The following is a 21,779-nucleotide window of genomic DNA, read 5'->3' as shown; positions in this document are numbered from 1 at the left end:
CTACGACCTTGCACAGGTCCCTTGAATAGTCCCCCCTCCCCCACCCCCACCCCACAGACAGATGTTTGCTGATTGCTGGAAGCGTTGCTACGAGACCTTCAGCTTTTACATAAGAGCGCACACACACACACACACACACAGGTTGTTTTGGAAGGAATGTCCACCCTATCACCAGACAGAACATTGATAATAAACATTTCTGCAAAATTGTGTTACCTGTAATGCTTTAGATCATTCAATACCAGTGATTTCGAATGATTTGCTCTGCAAGATCTTTACATGGCAACGAAAGTATGGTTAAGGTTTGGCAAGGAACACCCTAAAGGTTAAATTAAAGGGGACTTCTTGCTTTGGCATGTTTTAATTGTCCACTGTGAACCAAATTCTAGGCTTAACAAGTTAATAACCATCTGGTGAACCAACATGAGCCTTCCAAACGTTTCCAAAAACCTTCCAAACTCTACCAAAAGAAAAAACTTTGAAACTTTGCCAAAAAAAAATGTTCACACTAGTCCTACTCTGACCATAAATGTTGGTTTACCTGGTGATACCTGATGATGTTTCCTAGGAAACGATCATCTTGTCGGCCCGGATCAGTGTCCTAGAAGTCTGTTTCTATTGGACGATCTGTAATTTACATCCAGTGCCATCGTAGAAACAATTCTCCGCTAAAAATAGTCTCTAGGTCTGTCAGAGCTGAGGGGTGTTCAACGGCTAGAGCATCCAGTCAGTTTTCAAAATAAATTCCCTGTGCAGACTCCTGATTGTAATGTCACATCCATAAACTACTAAACAAATCTCTGATCTGTGTCGTTCATAACTGGCTATGGTAGGAGCAAAAATATCCAGGACAAATTACCAAAAAAACTGTCTGTTACCGAGCACTCAAACACGCGATTAAAGTCACGCAGATCTGTGTTCACTTACAGCGAATTGTCTTTTAAAGTTTTGAACTCTTTCAGGGTTTTTTTTTTTCTGGGCAGATTTCTGATTATGCCTAAAATTCTATACATCATTTAGGAAAACATGATAGCTTGAAACATCTTATTTTTTGGCACGTTTGTTTGCTTTCTTTTGAGATTTAGTGATGCTTTAGTCAGTGTTTTTTCCGCTTTAAAATCGTTTCATGGACATTTAATCCTTTTTCAAAGTTTTTGTCTCTTCCTTCCATCCGTCTCTGTATGTGTTCTCCAGCTGTCTTTACACCATAGCTCCCGTGCACAGAGGAATCCTCCCATTTAACACCTTGAAAAGCTTGCTTACCTCTCTCTGTGGGCGCGGCCTTCACTCCCATCCCGAGAACAATCAGCATCATCACCAATACCTTCATCACAGACACGAGAGCTGCATGGTTAACCATGGCGGCTGTTACCTAGCACTTAGGTTTAAGTTATTAATGTCACACAGATCTATGTTCACGGACAGGGAATTCACGTTTGAACGTTTTGAACTCTGTCAGGGTTTTGATCGGAGAAGGTTTCTCAAACTGTGTTGTTTCGTCTTGTGCTGAACTTTTTCCTCTGAACCGTCGGACTTCCTGTTGGTCGGAGACGTAGACAATCACCGGGATCATTTAAAACTGTGTCTGTTGATCTCAAATCAATCCGCTGAAGTTCTTACAGTCACTGGTCCTCTGAAGCTCCGTTGATTCTGACCTTTCCTTTTGCTGTCGGAGACATAGACATTCGCCGAGATGATTTTAAAGTCTGTCCGTTGAGCTCCAATCAATCAGCTTGTTCTAGATATTTGAGTAGTTTCAGGTACTTTCTAAGCTTCTTCTGTCTTTCAACCAGTCGATGGTGTTCGTCTTCTCAACAACTTCTCAGTTAAATATCTTTCTTTATATCTGTATCCTATCACAGTTAGTCTATTTGTTTCTTTTCCAGGGATGCGCCTCTTGAAGAAGGCTTGTCAACAGTTTGTCGGATGCGTTCCTTTTCCAAACGCACGGACTGATCTTGTCTCTTTATAAACCAGAGTTTGTCCTGGGACGACTGACCGATCGCTCAGCGTCAACCAATGACACTCTAGCCCCGCCTCTCCTTCGTTTGTTTCCTTCTTTAGGGATCGGTGACATTTGGTTTTAGTTTGTCGGTGAGCTTTGTGTCTTTGGAGTCTAAAGAAGCTATCTTTTTGTGAATGTGATGTGTGTGTTTAGGCGGGTATTTGACGTGTGTGTGTGTGTGTCTGATGGCTGTATAAGCAGTGATAAGGTAGTTGTTAATATGTTTGTTTAGGGGCCACAGAGAGAGAAAGGCCCTCTGACGCATGAGGACCTGGAGCCACACTGACTGCAAAGACAATGTTCAAACATCATGTACACACACACACACACACACACACACAATCATGGGGTCAGTTTGAACTTGGAAGAAACTGTTTTTGGAGAACCTTTCCTGTTTCAACACCATCTTTGTGAACAGATATCTGCATAAAACAATTCACTCTTCTGACCCTTTTTTAAAATCAGGGGTTTTTTTACACTTTTTTTGATGAAAGGGAGACACAGACTGGAGGTTTGATGGATGAGCTTGAAAAAGAAAGAAGAAAATATCCGGATGTTCTTCAGCTGAATTCTCAAAACACACACACAAAAAAAAAAAACCTAGCCCAGCAACACACACACACACACACACACACACACACACACACACACACACCTACCTATCTTTTCAGCTGGCATTCACACACAAATACATAAGTTTTTTTATTAAAACACTACATTTTTTTACACCAACCCTTACCCACTTTATCTTATTTTCTTACTCTCACACACACACACACACACACACACACACACACTTCCTTCTTTCCTTCTCCACACACAAAAACAAAAACTATCTTATCAAAAAAAACCATACTCTTATAACCCCTAACAAACACTTAATCTTATTCTCTCACTCTCTTTAAAAAAAAAAAAAAAAACACACTCAACACACAAAAAAAAAAAAAAAAAAAAAAAAAAAAAAAAAAAAAAAAAAAAACCTACCTATCTTTTCAACTAACATTCAAAAAAATACACAAACTATCTTATCAAACTTTAACCATACTCTTAAATAACCCTATTACACTTATAATCTTATTCTCACTCCTAAAAAAAAAAAAAAAAAAAAAAAAAAAAAAAACTCATATAACACAAAAAAAAAAAAAAAAAAAAAAAAAAAAAAAAAAAAAAAAAAAAAAATACCTATCTTTTCAACAAACATTCAAAAAAAAAAAAAACTATCTTATAAAAAAAAAATACTTAAAAAAAAAAAAAAATTAAAAAAATCTTATTCTCTCCTCTAAAAAAAAAAAAAAAAAAAAAAAAAAAAAAAACTCATATATTTATCCTCTAAACAAAAAAAAAAAAAAAAAAAAAAAAAAAAAAAAAAAAAAAAAAAAAAAACACCAAAAACACAAACACACAAAACACAAACAAAAACACAAAACCAAAAACCACCACAACAACACACACACACACACACACACACACACACACACAAATTCCTGTCCTCTGTTCGCTTCCTCCATTATGGTTGGCCGAAATTGGAGAGAAAGGAAGGTTGGGCTCCGGGGAGAGCCTCCTGCTGGAGGGAGGAGGGAAAGAAAAACTTTTTAAAAAGATCCTCCCTTTCGTGTATGGGGTGAGGAGGCGCGAGAGGGAGGGGGGGGGGGGGGGGCTAATGTTGTAAGAGGGAGTGGGTGGGAGTTGGGTTTTTTTGGGGGCCTTTGCTATGGCTATTTCCACGTGCACGCTCCTTTTTACAATCTGTCTGTGTTTCTTCCCTTTTTCAAGGTATTGTGTGTGTGTGTGTGTGTGGTGTGTGGGGGGAAAGGAAAGGAGAAAATCAAAACAAACACAAACAAAAAAGGAAAAAGGGAAAACAAAAAAAAGAAAAAAGAAAGAAAACAAGAAACACAAGAACAGACAGACGGACAGACAGACAGACAGACAGAGACAGACAGACAGACAGAGAGAGAGGCAGACAGACAGAGGCAAAACAGACAACAAGAGACACACAAAAAGAAAAAAAAGAAAAAAGCAAGAAGAAAAAAAAAAACGCAGAAAAAAAAAAAACCAACACAAACACCAAAAAACACCAAAACAAAAAAAAAAAAAAAAAAAAAACACAAAAAACAAAAAAACACAAAACCACACCCCCCACCCCACCCCCCCCCACCCAACCCCCCCCCCCCCCCCCCCCCTCCCCCCTCCCCCCCCCCCCCCCCCCCCCCCCCCCCCCCCCCCCCCCCCCCCCCCCCCCCAAACCCCCCCCCCACCCAAACCCCCCCCACAACCCCCCCCCCCACCCCCCCCCCCCCCCCCCCCCCCCCCCCCCAAAAAAAAAAAAAAAAAAAAAAAAAAAAAATATGTTTGGTGAAACCAAAACCCTTCCCATTTCCACCCCACAAAACCAAAAAAAAAAAACTAATTTTTTATTTTTTTTTTTTTTTTAATTTGCACACCCATGTTTCCACCCACTTTTCTTCCATCCATCCTTCCGTCTGTTTCATTACATTGTCTTCTTTGCCATTTCTGTTTACATTCATTGTCATTTCATATTCTTTGTTTTTACCAACAACCAAAAATCCAAAACCTTAACGTTATTTTATAATTTCTTTTTTATATGGTTTAATAAGTTTTTTTCTTAATCGATCCATTATCCAACGTTCATGTCACCGATGTTTAACGTCTCCGGTGGTCGGCATCGGCCTCCCCACCACCACACCATTCTCCTCACCATCTCACACACCATCTCCCACTTTCTCCATCTCCCATATCTCATTCGCCGTCTCCCTCCGTCTCATCCGTCTCCCACATCTCCCACACCATCTACCCACCATCTCCCCCATCTCGCGCCATCTCGCACATCTCCCCACCCTCTCGCTACCTCTCGCGCATTACCCTTCCTTCTCGCTTTCCCTCTCACCTCTCACGCCGTCTCCCCCCATCTCCTATCTCCCCCTCTCCGCCCCATCTCACTCTCCCCATCACACAAAACCATTCATCCCCAAAAAAAACGCAAAGGTAAGCCCATAAAGGGTTCACTTTCCTTTCCTACTAAAACAGGGAGACAAAACAGGGCGGCTATATAATACTTTCAAAATATTTTACAGAATCCTAAATCTCCATCATTTGGAAAATTCAAACACTCCCACCAACGTTTTTTTTTTATACATCTTTTTATTTCTTTAGGGAAGTGGCACTTTTTTTTTTTTAGTTCCTTTTCAGCAAGAAAAAGTACACGCCCCCCCCCCAAACACCGGCCACCCCCCCACACAAACCCCCCCCCCAAACAACACCCCCCCCCCCAAAACCCCCCCCCCAAACAACCCCCCCCCCCCCAACACCCCCCCCAAAAGCACGCCCCCCCCAAACACCCCCCCCCCCCCAAACAACCCCCCCCAACACCCCCCCCAAAACCCCCCCCCCACACCCCCCCCAAACACACAAAGCCACCAAAACCCCCCCAACAAACCCCGCCCAACAAACATTTGCGTTTACATTTCTTTCTCGCCAAACAAACAAAAGCCAAGACAGACAGACAGACAGACAGACAGACAGACAGACAGACCAGAGAGAGAGGCATACAGACGAAGACCAAAGGCATACAAACAAACAAACAGCTTTTTAATAGCGGCACATTTTCAGCAATTCAAGTGATTTCATGAAACAATAAAAAAGCAGTGAAACAACAAGCAAGACAGGTATAAATACAGAATAGAGTTACAGAAGCGCAGTCGAAATTAATTAAAGAGAGTTCTTCCATAAACAGCCAACAGACAAACAGACAAAACAAACAAACAAACAAACAAACAAACAAACAGACAGAGAGAGAGGCATACAAACAAACAAAGCATACAAACAAACAAACAACTTTATTTACAACACATTTCCAACAATTCAAAGTGTTTCATGAAACAATAAAAAGCAGTGAAAACAACAAGCAAAACGAATTTAAAATACAAGAATGGTTCAGCATGATCCTAGAAATTTTAGCGTTATTTTCTTTCCTGTCTTTGTTCACCATTCCACAATTATAAAATACGCCGTCTATTTCAGCTAATTTTACACCTTCTCGCTTTCAGCCCCAATTTTTACGTCTAAAACAAGCCCCAATTTTTACACAACGTCTAAAACAGCCCCAATTTTTACACAAACGGCTTATTTTTTCTTAATCTTTCTTCAACCCCCAATTTTCACACCCTTCTAGCTTGGCCCCAATTTTTACGTCTTAAGCAGGCGTCGAACGGGCACGAATGTTTTGCGTTATTTTCCATTTTTGTACCTATTGCGCCATTTCCTTCCATCTTTTATTTTATTTCATTCCCAGCCCCAATTTAACAATCTAAACCCACCCCAATTTTAACTCCGCTCTCTTCAATTTTACTCTGCCCACCCAATTTTAACAATCTACCACCCCCAATTTTACATCTAACTCCACCCCCATATTTTACACTTCACAACATCACCCCAATTTTTTCTGCTCCGCTGTGTTTTACGCTTTTTACATCTATTTAACCAGAAGCAAACCAAAATTCAAAAAAGCCAAAAAAACCCAACCAAAAGAAGCGTTAAAATGTTAGGTAAGTGCATTTATTTTGTTGCTATTTTATTTATGTTGTTTATTCCTAACTGTGTTTGTAATGCGCTCCATGCTCCATGTCCAGCCTGCTCAATGTTAGTCTGGGGCGTACTCCTACGCCGGAGCAGCGGCAGGCGGGGCACCCACCGCCGTTCTGCCTCACACCATCTACCCACACCATTCGCCCCACCGTCTGCCGCGCCATCTACCACCGTCTGCCGCGCCGTCTGCCCGCCATCTACACCGCGCCGTCTGCACGAGCCATCTACCCACCATTGCCCGCCGTCTGCGCGCCCGTCTGCCCCGCCGCGCAGCGCCGTCTCGCCGCGTGATGTTAGCCCACACTCCCACCCACCTTCCATGTGTGTCTACCATGTGCCGTCTACCGTGGCCCGCCGTCTGCCGTGTCTCCGTCTACACGTCTACCGTCTAGCCGCCCCCAACTTACACTGTCTTTGTACTGTCCAAACAACCCCCCCCTTCTACCCCCACACAACAAAACAACCCAACACTTCAAAAAACAACCACTTCTTTCCCCACAAACAAAACCCACATAAATTTTCAAATCTAATAATCCTAAAATCCACACATCATTTAAAATCAACCCTTCGCCCAACCATCTACCACACCATCTACCACACCATCTACCATCATCTACCACACCATCTACATACCCATCTACCCACCATCTACCACTACCTCTACCACACCATCTACCCACCATCTACACCATCTACCCCTCATCTACCACACCATCTACACCATCTACCCACCCATCTACCCACCATCTACCCCACACTACACCATCTACCACACCCATCTTCTACACTCTACCCCATCACAACAAAACAACTACATCATCTTCCAAAAAAAAAAACACTTCCACTTCTATTTCATTTCTAACATCTAACAAAACAAAACAAACAACTATATATACTTTTCAAATATTTATAACAATGCCTAAAATCTCACATCATTTAAAAAATCAACCCTTTTTCCAGCTGTTTGTTCCCAAAAAGTTTACCATGATGTGGGCTCAACATTTATGGCCATATTCCACTTTGTTTGCTTCTTTCCCCATGTTTCTGTGTGCCTTTTTTTTTGTTTTAATTTATTCTCTACCAAAAAATTTTAACTCTCTTTCACAATTTTACTCTCTCAAAAAATTTTTACACATTAAACCAAATTTTACCTCTCAAACAATTTTACTCTCCAAAATTTTAAACCAATGTTTACCGTTGTGTAAATTTACATCTACTCACAATTTACACCTCTACTCCAACCCCAATTTTACACAATTCAAACTCCAACCCCCAATTTTACATCTATCCACCCCAATTTTACACCCATCTAACTCCACCCCAATTTTACCATCCACCAACACCAACCCCAATTTTACAACATCTAACTCCAACCCCCAATTTTACACAATCAACTCCAACCCCAATTTTACACTTCTACTCTACCCCAATTTTACACCATCAAACCATCCCCAATTTTACACAATCTAACTCCACCCCAATTTTACACAATCTAACTCCACCCCAATTTTACACTATCACAAACCACCCCAATTTTACACAATCTAACTCCACCCCAATTTTACACCATCTAACTCTACCCCAATATTTACCATCTAAAACCATACAATTTTCAATCTAACTCACCCCAATTTTACACCATCTAACTCCACCCCCAATATTTACACAAAAATCTACTCCACCCCAATTTTAACAACCACTTCTGTGTTTATACTTTTAACAATTATAATTACACCATCTATCAACCAAAATTTTACCCATCTAACAAAAAAAACAATTTTACACCATCTACTTTCAACTAAACACACCAATCTAACAACAAAAACAATTTTACCATCTACAAACAACCCCAATATTTACCATCCTAACAAACCCCAATATACACACCATCTAAAAACAACCCCAATATTTACACCACATCTAACTCAAAAACAATATTTACCCATCTAAAAAAAAAAAAAATATTTACCATCTAACTCCATAATTTCCACACCATCTAACTCCAAAACAATATTTACAACATCTATCCACAACAATATTTAAAAGCATCACAAACTCAAACCCCCAATATTTACACAATCAAACTCCAACCACCAATATTTACACTATCTACTCTACCCAATTTTTACCATCCAAACTCCATAATATTTACCACACAATCCTAACTCAACAACAAATATTTACACAATCAAACTCACCCCAAAATTTTACACTATCTAACTCCACCCCAAATTTTTAAAATCCTAAACTCCATACAATTTTACGTCTGGCTGACGATGTTCTGTGTGCTCAATATAAAAAACAAATTTACACAATCTACTCACTAGTGTTTACCCGTCTGTCTCCCAATGTTTCCTGGCTCAATTTATTTAAATTTATTTAAATTTTTTTATAATTTTTTTAATTTTTTATTTTTTTTTTTTTAAGTTGCTCCAATTTTATTCTATAATTTTTTTTCTAAATTTTAACTCAATTAAACATCAAAACCCCCACCCCCACAACAACAAAACCGCCCCAAAACAAAGCCCAAAAAAAAAAGCAAAACACCAAAAAACACCCAAAAAACAAAACCCCCCAAACACGCCCAAAAACCAAACCCCGCCCCCAATAAACGCCCCATAACCACCACCCAAAACCCACAAACCACCCATAAACCACCCCAAAAACGTCTTCTCTCTCCCTAATTTTACCTTCAAACTCATCCCCCAATCAATTACACTTCTACTCTACCCCCCAATCTTTAATCAACTCCACCCCCAATTTTATCTACTCCAAACCCCAATTTTACCCTAATCCTAAACTCCACCCCAATATTTTCCTTCTACTCCACCCCAAATTTTCTTCCTAACTCAACCCCCCCAATTTTTACATCTACTCTACCCCCCAAATTTCCTTCTACTCCACCCCAATTTTACACAATCTAAACTCCACCCCCAATTTTACACCTCTACTCCACCCCAATTTTACACAATCCTAACTCCAACCCCCAATTTTACCTCCTAACTCCACATATTTACACCATCTAACTCCACCCCAATTTTCTCTACTCCACCCCCAATTTTAAACATCACAAACCAACCCCCAATTTTACACAATCTAACTCAACTAATATTTACACTTCTACTCTACCCCAATTTTACACCTCTAACTCCAACCCCCAATTTTACACATCTACTCCACCCCAAATTTACACAATCTAACTCCACCCCCAATTTTCTTCTACTCCACCCAATTTTACATCTAACTCAACCCCCAATTTTACACCTCTAACTCCTACCCCCCAATTTTCTTCTACTCCAACCCCCAATTTTACACAATCACTCCACCCCAATTTTACACCATCTAACTCCAACCCCAATTTTACACAATCTAACTCAACCCCCAATTTTAACTCTAACTCCCACCCCAATTTTTAACCTCTAACTCCACCCCAATTTTTAACCTCTACCCACCCCAATTTTAACTCTACTCCACCCAATTTATTAACTCCACCCCAATTTTCCCCTGTCCTTGCTGGCAAAAAAAAAAAAAAAAAAAAAAAAAAAAAAAAACACCGTCTAGCTCTGCCCCCAATGTTTACACTGTCTAGCTCCGCCCCCCAATGTTTACACTGTCTGGCTCCGCCCCCCAATGTTTACACAGTCTAGCTCCGCCCCCCAATGTTTACACCGTCTGGCTCCACCCCCAATGTTTACACCGTCTGGCTCCCCCCCCAATGTTTACACCGTCTGGCTCCACCCCCAATGTTTACACCGTCTAGCTCTGCCCCCCAATGTTTACACTGTCTAGCTCCGCCCCCCAATGTTTACACTGTCTGGCTCTGCCCCCCAATGTTTACACAGTCTAGCTCCGCCCCCCAATGTTTACACCGTCTGGGCACCCCCCCAATGTTTACACCGTCTGGCTCCAACCCCAATGTTTACACCGTCTGCTCTGCCCCCAATGTTTAACCGTCTGGCTCCACCCCCAATGTTTACACCGTCTAGCTCTGCCCCCCAATGTTTACACTGTCTGGCTCTGCCCCCCAATGTTTACACTGTCTTGCTCTGCCCCCCAATGTTTACACTGTCTAGCTCCGCCCCCCAATGTTTACACTGTCTGGCTCCACCCCCAGTGTTCACACTGGGGCACTAATATATTTAGATCAACATTGCGGTGAGAAAGGCGAGGGTTTACGTACAGGATGTGGATCAGTTTCTGCACCAGACGCCGGGTCCTGGATCTCTGACTTCTCTTCTTCCTCCAACGGTGTGTTATCTGTGTGGCAACACTACACAGAGCCGTAGTCATGTCACTCAATGTCAGTATAAAATCAGCCAGGTTTAAACCACAGACTAAAAAATAATGGACAAAGCTTCCTGGTCTGAAAACTGAAGCCAATGTTGAAAAAAAAACACCTAGAACGACAACAAGAACTTCTGAAAAGTGAAATATGTGTTGAAAAAACTAAACATTGGAAAAAAGTGACAAAAATGTCCAGAAGAGCGTCAAAAACGTTGAAAACTTTGAAAATGTCAAAAAGCAAGATAAAATTCGCAAAAGCAACAAAAACATCAATAAAAAGCTACAAAAGCTTCGTAAAAAAACAAATACTTCATAAGTGTAAAACAAAGCAACAGAAACGTCAAAAGAAGCACCAACAATGTTGAAAAAAGAGCCAGAAATGTTGAAAAAAACTTTGAAAAAAGCTTTCTATTTCTATTCTTTCTATTATGTGGAAAACACTTTTGATGTATGTTGTCACAGTAGATATAACACAGTAGTTATATATGGCTGTCACACTGCAGGCCATGTGTCTGTTCAGGTGAATCCTACAAGCTTGTTGAAGAACAATGCATCATCACTATGGAATGAATTCAACAAAGGACAGAAGTGCAGCGAGGCGCTCAGAGGCCTGGGGTTGGTAACAGTGTGTGTAGGAGTCAAATGCAGTCAGGCAGAAACACTCGTACAACAGGAACCAACAAGATGAGCTGCCATAATAATGATCACTGTGATTATTATAAACACAAGTGGCCATGCTAATAAGCTCATTCATTAAGCTAATTAATGGATTGATTAGCACATGCTTTCTTTTTTTGGCTTCACAGAATATGTTTGACTGCAAATTAACTCTGTGTTTAAAGGAGTGGCTTAAGGATCTTTTATAGGCTACCTTCTGGCAAAATCAGAGATTTGACAAACAGATGGATATAGATAGATAGATAGATAGATAGATAGATAGATAGATAGATAGATAGATAGATAGATAGATAGATAGATAGAGGGAGGGAGGGATGATGGATAGATAGATAGATAGATAGATAGATAGATAGATAGATAGATAGATAGATAGATAGAGGGAGGGATGATGGATGGATGGATGGATGATAGATAGATAGATAGATAGATAGATAGATAGATAGATAGAGAGAGGGAGGGATGATGGATGGATGATAGATAGATAGATAGATAGATAGATAGATAGATAGATAGATAGATAGATAGATAGATAGATAGAAGGGAGGGATGATGGATGGATGGATGGATGATAGATAGATAGATAGATAGATAGATAGATAGATGGATAGATATATAGATAGATGGATAGATATATGTATAGATGGATGATAGATAGATAGATAGAGAGAGAGAGAGAGAGGGATGGATGGATGATAGATAGATAGATAGATAGATAGATGTATAGATGGATAGATGGATGGATTATAGATAGACAGAGAGAGAGAGAGAGAGAGAGAGGGATGGATGGATGGATGGCTAGCTAGATAGATAGATAGATAGATAGATAGATAGATAGATAGATAGATAGATAGATAGATAGATAGATAGATAGATAGATGTGTTACCATCTCCGGTTCAGACGAGGAATGAAGCCTCAAAGACAGCGGGGAGAAATGTGCGAGCAGCGAGATGGAGCTGTCCAAGTTTTCTCTAAACGACATCTTGGTTTCTCGTTCCTGGATCTGTAAAACAAGAGACAATGTTGAGTGTTGGGACGACAACTAATACCAAGCCGGGGCAGCCATGTGTCGCATTCATCCTTCAGCCAAAACTCTGCAGCAGCTTATTTGACGGCTTAACAAACTTTCAACTAAAGAGCGGGGAGTCATAATGTGAAAACCTGCAGGGCAAACCACACAAACATGGCTGACTTCCTGCACTGTGCTGCTGAACATTTAACATCACACATATTATAAAGGACTCACCAGTTAGACATTTTAATGGCACTTTTTAAGGGTTTGGAGATGAGAGACATTAGGCCACGGACTGACACAGTTTTGGTCTTGTTTTGCATATGGTTGACAATAAGGGCAGTCAATCAATTGAAATAATTAATCATGATCAATCACATGATTGTCCATAGCAAACCCTTGATTAATTGCAAGTTAATGTAAAACAAAAAACTTTGAAAAAAGCATCAAAAAGATTTCAGATTTCAGACATTGGTACCTGTTGGGGTTTCCCTGGCGCAGCTGATCTGGTGTAACTGGTGTTACTGGTGTTGTATTCCTTCCACCACAGAGACACAAACTGGTCCATGGTGGGAGACTGTGATTGGCTGCCGGAGCTCCAGGGTTTCTCTGCTCCCAAGAAATGGACGATCTTTGCATTGTGGCCAAACCTGCAGGAACAAAACTGTTTTAAAATAACTATAAGAAATGTCGAAGAAACAAACATAAACATGCCGCTGATTTACTGATGAAGAAAACAGCGTTACAGCCTTTAATGCAAACACATTTGTGTCAGCCTGAAAATGTTAACTCCAATCCACCAATACTAATAGTGTGTGAGCAGAGTTGAGATGTATTCGCACAGGCAGTGCAGTACAACGTTGACAAAAGCACCCACAAAAAGCGTCAAAAACATTGAAAAGAAAAGTTTAAAAAGGGACAAGTGTCTACAAAAGTGTCTACAAAAATGTGTACAAATGCTTCAGAAAACTTTGAAAAGAAACGTAAGAACACGAAACAAAAGCGTTGACAAAAGCATGACAAAAGACCCACTCACTATGTGAAAGGGTTAGGGTTAGTTGGTAACTAATAGTAAGTGTGCGAGCAGAGTTGAGATGTATTCGTGCAGGTAGTGCATACCCACTCACTGTGTGAAAGCAGGGAGGTAGCTGTAGACGGAGCTGGCACTCAGGTTGTAGACAAACGGCAGATGTTTCTTGATGTCGTCCAGCGGCCAGCTGCTGAAGAAAGAGTTCAACAGGCCCTGGTCCCCTCCTACACACACACACATAGACACACACACACACGTTATCTTTCTTTGAACTAACAGACACAGTAGTAGTTTAAAACTCAGACATGTTGTCGTGCGTTACCGTCAAAGCTGCCGTGCTGCAGGGCATGATCCAGCAGGCGGCGGTGCGTTCTGAGCGACGGTCTAAAGACAAACACACCAGAGTTGAAGCAGTCAGGCCAGCCGGGATCCGGAGCCGCCGATAACTCATCTCTCTCAAACAACTCGTCCACATTACAAAGAACCTGAGAGTGAACAGGGGCGGTCACAAAGCTGCAGCAGCAACGCATGGTCTCCTTTAGTGATATATTGTGACGCTCTGGGTCTCTAGTGGATGTTTAACTGACATCTGGCACAAGAAAGGGTTAGGAAAAGATGGTGGGTGGGGTTACAAAATGTATGTTTCAGTGACACGCAGGACAAGAACGGGACACAAACCCCGGTCTTCTAGGGGAGAGTCCTGAGTTGTTTGACCAGTCCACCCCTCCAACCTGCCTCAGTCTTTCATACTACTCTCTACTGCTGTCTCTCTTCATACTACTCTCTACTGTTGTCTCTCTACATACTACTCTCTACTGCTGTCTCTCTTCATACTACTCTCTACTGTTGTCTCTCTACATACTACTCTCTACTGCTGTCTCTCTTCATACTACTCTCTACTGTTGTCTCTCTACATACTCTCTACTGTTGTCTCTCTTCATACTACTCTCTACTGTTGTCTCTCTACATACTACTCTCTACTGCTGTCTCTCTTCATACTACTCTCTACTGTTGTCTCTCTACATACTCTCTACTGTTGTCTCTCTACATACTACTCTCTACTGTTGTCTCTCTACATACTCCTCTCTACTGTTGTCTCTCTACATACTCTCTACTGTTGTCTCTCTACATACTACTATCTACTGTTGTCTCTCTTCATACTACTCTCTACTGTTGTCTCTCTACATACTACTCTCTACTGTTGTCTCTTCATACTACTCTCTACTGTTTTCTCTCTACTGTTTTCTCTCTACATACTACTCTCTACTGTTGTCTCTCTACATACTACTCTCTACTGTTGTCTCTCTTCATACTACTCTCTATTGTTGTCTCTCTACATACTACTCTCTACTGTTGTCTCTCTACATACTACTCTCTACTGTTGTCTCTACATATGACTTGCCTACGGACGACCTTAGACTCTGTTGCTCCCCTGAAAAAGAAGATGATGAAGCAAAGGAAACTAGCACCTTGGTATAACTCTCAAACTCGCAAATTAAAACAAATCTCGCGAAACCTCGAAAGTAAGTGGCATTCCACAAAAGTGGAAGAATCCCGTTTGGATTGGCAAGAAAGTCTCAAAACCTATAGGAAGGCCCTAAGAAAGGCCAGATCAGACTATTACTCATCACTAATAGAAGAAAATAAGAACAACCCAAGGTTTCTTTTCAGCACTGTAGCCAGGCTGACAGATAGTCACAGCTCTACTGAGCCATCTATTCCTCTAGCTCTGAGTAGTGATGACTTCATGAACTTCTTTAACGATAAAATTATAACAGTTAGAGATCAAATCGATCCCCTTTTGCCCTCAACTTCTAAAGGTTCACCTTTGAATGCAGGAACGCTAGAAAGAACGACTATTCCCAACATATACTTAGACTGCTTTTATCCTATAGACCTTCAACAATTAATGTTAAAGATATCCTCAGCGAAGCCATGGACCTGTCTCTTAGACCCCATCCCAACGAGACTACTCAAAGAAGCGTTACCCGTGGTTAACACTTCATTACTAGATATGATCAATATGTCCTTATTAACAGGTTATGTACCGCAGTCATTTAAAATAGCTCTTCTGAAAAAACCCACCCTCGATCCTGAGGTCTTAGCAAACTATAGACCTATATCTAACCTTCCCTTTCTCTCCAAGATCCTTGAGAAGGTAGTCGCTAACCAACTATGTGATTTTCTACATAGCAATAGTTTATTTGATGACCTTCAATCAGGATTTAGAAAGAATCATAGCACAGAGACGGCACTGGTGAAAATTACTAACTCGATGTAACGCACAGACAGGACTTGTCTCCATTGTTGTTTTACTAGATCTTAGTGCTGCATTCGACACTATTGACCATACAATCCTGTTACAGAAATTGGAACATTTAGTTGGCATTAAAGGAATCGCTCTAAGCTGGTTTAAGTCCTATTTCTCTGATCGATCTCAATTTGTTAATGTTAATGATAAATCCTCCAAGTACGCTAAAGTTAGCCATGGCGTTCCACAAGGCTCAGTGCTTGGACCAATTCTATTCTCCTTATATATGCTCCCTCTTGGTAATATTATTAGGAAACACTATTCCTCTCCTGGATGACCTATAATTTTCTGATATTAAACTCTAACAAAACTGAAGTTATTGTGCTGGGCCCTCTACTGTTGTTTCTCTACATACTACTCTCTACCGTTGTCTCTCTACATAATACTCTCTACTGCTGTCTCTCTTCATACTACTCTCTACTGTTGTCTCTACATACTACTCTCTACTGTTGTCTCTCTACTGTTGTCTGTCTACATACTACTCTCTACTGTTGTCTCTCTATATACTACTCTCTACTGTTGTCTCTCTACATACTACTCTCTACTGTTGTCTCTTCATACTACTCTCTACTGTTTTCTCTCTACTGTTTTCTCTCTATATACTACTCTCTACTGTTGTCTCTCTACATACTACTCTCTACTGTTGTCTCTCTACATACTACTCTCTACTGTTGTCTCTCTACTGTTGTCTGTCTACATACTACTCTCTGCTGTTGTCTCTCTACTGTTGTCTGTCTACATACTACTCTCTGCTGTTGCCTCTACATACTACTCTACTGTTGTCTCTCTACTGTTGTCTGTCTACATACTAATCTCTGCTGTTGTCTCTCTACATACTACTCTCTACTGTTGTCTGTCTTCATACTATTCTCTACTGCTGTCTCTCTTCATACTACTCTCTACTGCTGTCTCTTTATATACTACTCTACTGTTGTCTCTCTACATACTACTCTCTACTGTTGTCTCTCTTCATACTACTCTCTACTGCTGTCTCTCTATATACTACTCTCTACTGTTGTCTCTCTATATACTACGCTACTGTTGTCTCTCTACATACTACTCTCTACTGTTGTCTCTCTACATACTACTCTCTACTGTTGTCTCTATCTCTCTATTCTCGTTGTCTCTACATACTACTCTCTGCTGTTGTCTCTCTACATACTACTCTCTATTGTTGTCTCTCTTCATACTACTCTCTACTGCTGTCTCTCTATATACTACTCTACTGTTGTCTCTCTACATACTACTCTCTACTGTTGTCTCTCTACATACTACTCTCTACTGCTGTCTCTCTACATACTACTCTACCGTTGTCTCTACATACTACTCTCTACTGTTGTCTCTCTACATACTACTCTCTACTGTTGTCTCTCTACTGTTGTCTGTCTACATACTACTCTCTGCTGTTGTCTCTCTACATACTACTCTCTACTGTTGTCTCTCTACATACATACTACTCTCTACTGTTGTCTCTCTACATACTACTCTCTACTGTTATCTCTCTACATACTATTCTCTACTGTTATCTCTCTTCATACTACTCTCTAGTGTTGTCTCTCTACATACTACTCTCTACCGTTGTGTCTCTACATACTACTCTCTACTGTTTTCTCTCTACATACTACTCTCTACATACTACTCTCTACTGTTATCTCTCTACATACTACTCTCTAGTGTTGTCTCTCTACATACTACTCTCTACCGTTGTCTCTCTACATACTACTCTCTACCGTTGTCTCTCTACATACTACTCTACTGCTGTCTCTCTACATACTACTCTCTACTGTTGTCTCTCTACATACTACTCTCTACTGCTGTCTCTCTAATTACTACTCTCTACTGTTGTCTCTCTACATACTACTCTTGTTGTGGATGGATTTGGTGGGAAAAATGACAGCATTATTGACCAAATTTGCCAAACGATAACAATGAAAACATTCAAGTTCCAGGGTAGTAGAGACATGTGGTTGTGCCAGAACACGATGTGTGCACAAACTTGCATACAACCTCTTGACATCATGTTTACGCTGAGCAAACTCAGAAAGAAGAACATACTCCCACATGTCCGCTAACATGCATGATGGGATTGATTTCAGCAAGAAAATGTTTGACTTTGCAGGCTGACACGGAGAGATGTGTCAACAGTTTACAACATGAATGGACGATCATTAACCGCAGTATGTTAACTGACTGATAGTGAAATACAGTAGGTTCATGATGACCAGCTAGGAATTATTCCATTGAAGAATGATCTAAGCAAAAAGCGTTAAGAAAGCCTTCAAAAAAAGCATATAAAAAAGCATATAAAAAAGAACATAAAAAAGCATATAAAAGAACACATAAAAAAGCATGAAAAGCATTATTTAAATTAAAAAATTGTCGAAACAAATCTAAAACATGTCAAAAAAGCTGTATTTAGACACTTTTCTGGGAATTATCCCTTTGAAAAGTGATCAATGCTGTAATTGAAATTTGAAATGTGTAAAACACAACAAAAAGAACAAATGAAGGAATAATGTCTCACATTTTAAGACAGATCCCCTTCATCTGGACCGCTGCAGCCTGTGAAACCTTCTGAAAGCTGCTCATTAAAACAGCAACACCAATCCGTTTTCACTCCGAACTCCTAAAATAGACATTTGGAAAGTGGCTGTCAGTGGCTGTCAGTGGCTGTCAGTGGCTGTCAGCGTCTGAAGCGGCGCAAAAAACGCCCTTCAGCGTGTTTGTAGAACGCAGCGGGGAGGGCAGCAGCTACACAGGGTTTGAAGATGACGTAGCACTAAGAGCGACTACGGTAGCGAGTAGTATGAAAGGCCAAAAATCCGCATAGAGAGGTTGGTTCGGGGGGTGGACGGGTCAAACAACACATGGAGACCGGGGTTCATATCCCGCGTGTCACGTTTCCTAAACCCAACCGTCCCGTTCTTCCTTTCCTAAACCCAACTGTCCTGTTCTTGTCCCGCGTGTATGTAAACATATGTTTTATAAGCCCACCAACCATCTTTTCCTTAACCTAACTGCATCAAAAGTGATGCCAATAGTCCCGAGCAAGCGCGTTTATATAAAGTGTGTTTAGATCTGATGCTAAAGGAGACTTTTACTGTCAAGAACAACGCCAAAGGCACCTGACCAAGTGTCCGTATTTTACGCGATGGGAGTGAGAATCTGTTGGCAACACGGATGCATCGGAAAAAGCAAAAAAAAAAAAAAACCTCAAAAAGCATAAAAGGCATTAAAAATCAAGTCACAAAACTCTCAAAATTGCATAAAAAAGATTTAAAAAATCTACGAAAAAAGTGTCGAAAGGGTTTTGACAGTAACACAGACTGAACGGATTGGCTATAAAAAACAAAACAACCCATTGTAAAGTGTCAAAGAACATGTCAAAAAGCGTAAACACAGATTGGATATGACAGCAAAACAACCTTCCCCGTCTGAAGTTGTGTCTAGGGACTCACGAGGGTGTCGGCGTCCAGGAAGACACACTTGCTGAAGCGACTGAGAGACCAGCAGTGGATCTTGGTGAAGGTGATGCCGAGCTCGGGACGTCCCAGCAGGGACAGACGGAGACAGTCCTCACTGTCCATCATGTCCACCGTGATGACATCATCAAACGCTTCCTGCAGGGCAAGCCTGAGTGGAGAGACGTAAAGATTAAAATGTAACCACACAAAAGCACCAAAAACATCAAAATAAGTGATGAAAACTTCAGAAATAAACACCAAAAAAGTTGAAGAACAAAAACAATGAAAGAAGTGGCAAAAATGTAGAAAAAAAAAAAAAACATAAAACATATGACAGAAATAAGTGTAAAAAAAAGTAATGATGCATTCATACGCAGTTCTTTTCCCCAACGCTGAAACGTTAACATGTTGAGTGGTTTCATGTGACAAGAACAAAGCCGTACTTTACGTTAAATCAGACTATTCTTCAAGCTATTTTGATAACAGAAAGACTAAAAATCTTTTTACGAAATTAATAGCACTTTTTTAAACTTTTTTGTAGCTTTCTCCGATGTTTTTGTCACTTTTATTACATCCTATTTTGTAACGTATTGTTCTCGAACACCTCAAAGATTTGGGGCCCCAGACGCTCCGCCCCCCTTTAACCCTGGCATCAGCAGTTCTTCAGTTCAAACAGACGTCTGGGACGTTTCACCCACCTCGACTGCTCTGAGACGTTAGGCGTAACCATGACAACGATGCTGCGAGTTGTCCCGTGACGCCGTAAACTCCTGGCCACCACCGTCGCTCCCATACAGTACGAGTCTGTGGTCGCCATGGTGACGAAGGCCTCGGCACCTGGAGACAGTGAAGAAGTCACCTTTTATTTCTGGTCATAGTGGGACAAAGGCTAAAAAAAATGCAATTAAAGTGTAAAAAAAAGAAGACAGCAAAAGCATCAAAGGCGTTGAAACAAACATCGTGAAAAGCATCAACAACAAAAAATTATTAAAAAAAAAGCTCAAAAAGTGCAGCTGAAAAAACTAAACAAAAGTTACCCTTTTGAGTTTAGGAAAAAGATTGTGGTTTGGATAAAAATAAACATTTGCCAAATACAGAGCCCCAAAAAGTTTAAAAAAGAGCCTTAAAATTGTTTTTTGAACAAAGTGTCAAATACAAACAAAACATCCCAAAAAAGCATCAAAGAAGCCAGTTAGAGCAAGTGGAATAATGTGACTCCACTTTGTCTGTTTGGCGGTCCGTGAGTTTGATTGTTGAGTAAGTGGTCCCTGAACAGAACAGACTCAACACCTTTTAATTCAGAACACAACTCAACCAACGAGCAGTATAGTTTAAATCTTCGATCATTCAGATTACAGGATGTCACCTACCGCACATTTCCGATCCAGTAACTTTAGCCATCCTTAATAATAATCTTTCATGCAGCAGACGTCTCTACAGAAGGCACACAGTTTAAATAGAGACGGGATGTTAGCTCTATGACACTGTTTGTGTGGGTGCGTTTACGGGTCATTCAACTAGCGAGCTTTGCCAAGTGTTGAGCAACAGTGTGTCGACCCTCTGTGCGGATGGCTCGGTCACACACACTTGACCTATATAGTGATGATATGATAGTCTTTCCACAGAGGATGTCTTTAGGAGGGCTGACACGGAGTGTTAAAAAGTGTGAAAAGCGGCAAAAAAAGCGCCTGAAGTATTTGAAAAAAAGTGTCAAAAAAAGCATTTAAAAGAGTGTTAAAAATGTACAAAAAGTAGCTAAAAAACGTAACACCAGAAGTGTTAAAAATAGTGTCCACAAAAGTGTTGAAAGCATCAAAAAAGCTTTAAAGGAAAGCACACAGCGTTATCTTCCCCTTTTCAAATATCACAGAGCTGCTCTTTAGAAGGACCAACACAGATCATCATTTATCAACAGCATAAAAAAAACTAAAAAAGAATTGAAAGCGTTTAAAAAAACGTTTAAAAAAGCGTTAAAAAATGCTTTTAAGAAAACGCTGGCCTTCACCCTGGCCATGGAGGTCATCATCTGGGCCTCTCGATGGATGGTTGGTGGACAGCGAATAAAACCTGTGGCTGCCACCGCTCAGAGCCTACATGGATGACCTCACAACTCTCACCACGACATAGGTTTGCACTGTACGGCTACTAAGAAAGCTCCATTAAAACATTGAGCGGGCTCGCATGAAGATCAAGCCGAGCAAGTCCAGAAGCATCTCCATTATCAAGGGGAAGCTGTCAGACCACAGCTTCCACATTGGCGAGGAACCCATTCCAACAGTCTCCGAGAAGCCTGTGAAGAGCCTAGATCGTTGGTATGATGCCTCCTTTAAAGACAAAGAGCAAGTAGAGCAGCTCAGGAAGGAGGTAGCCATTGGCCTGGAGAACATCAACA

The 21,779-nt window shown here is 40.7% G+C and overlaps 1 protein-coding gene across 1 annotated transcript; it reads right to left on the bottom strand.

The window, feature by feature from the left end:
• Positions 1-10,754: 10,754 nt before the first annotated feature.
• gyg2 (glycogenin 2) lies at positions 10,755-20,861 on the bottom strand. Its single transcript, XM_039792555.1, has 8 exons — positions 20,758-20,861; positions 20,086-20,224; positions 19,382-19,556; positions 13,935-14,097; positions 13,710-13,836; positions 13,061-13,232; positions 12,457-12,573; positions 10,755-10,880 (listed from the first exon to the last, which is right to left on the bottom strand). The coding sequence occupies exons 1-8, from the start codon at positions 20,786-20,788 to the stop codon at positions 10,755-10,757; spliced, it is 1,050 nt and encodes a 349-aa protein (XP_039648489.1). The 5' UTR covers positions 20,789-20,861.
• Between the last annotated feature and the right edge of the window lie 918 nt (positions 20,862-21,779).

This window comes from Perca fluviatilis, chromosome 24 (genome assembly GCF_010015445.1).
Source record: "Perca fluviatilis chromosome 24, GENO_Pfluv_1.0, whole genome shotgun sequence".
NCBI lineage: Eukaryota > Metazoa > Chordata > Actinopteri > Perciformes > Percidae > Perca > Perca fluviatilis.
This window is presented reverse-complemented; position numbering and strand designations above follow the sequence as displayed.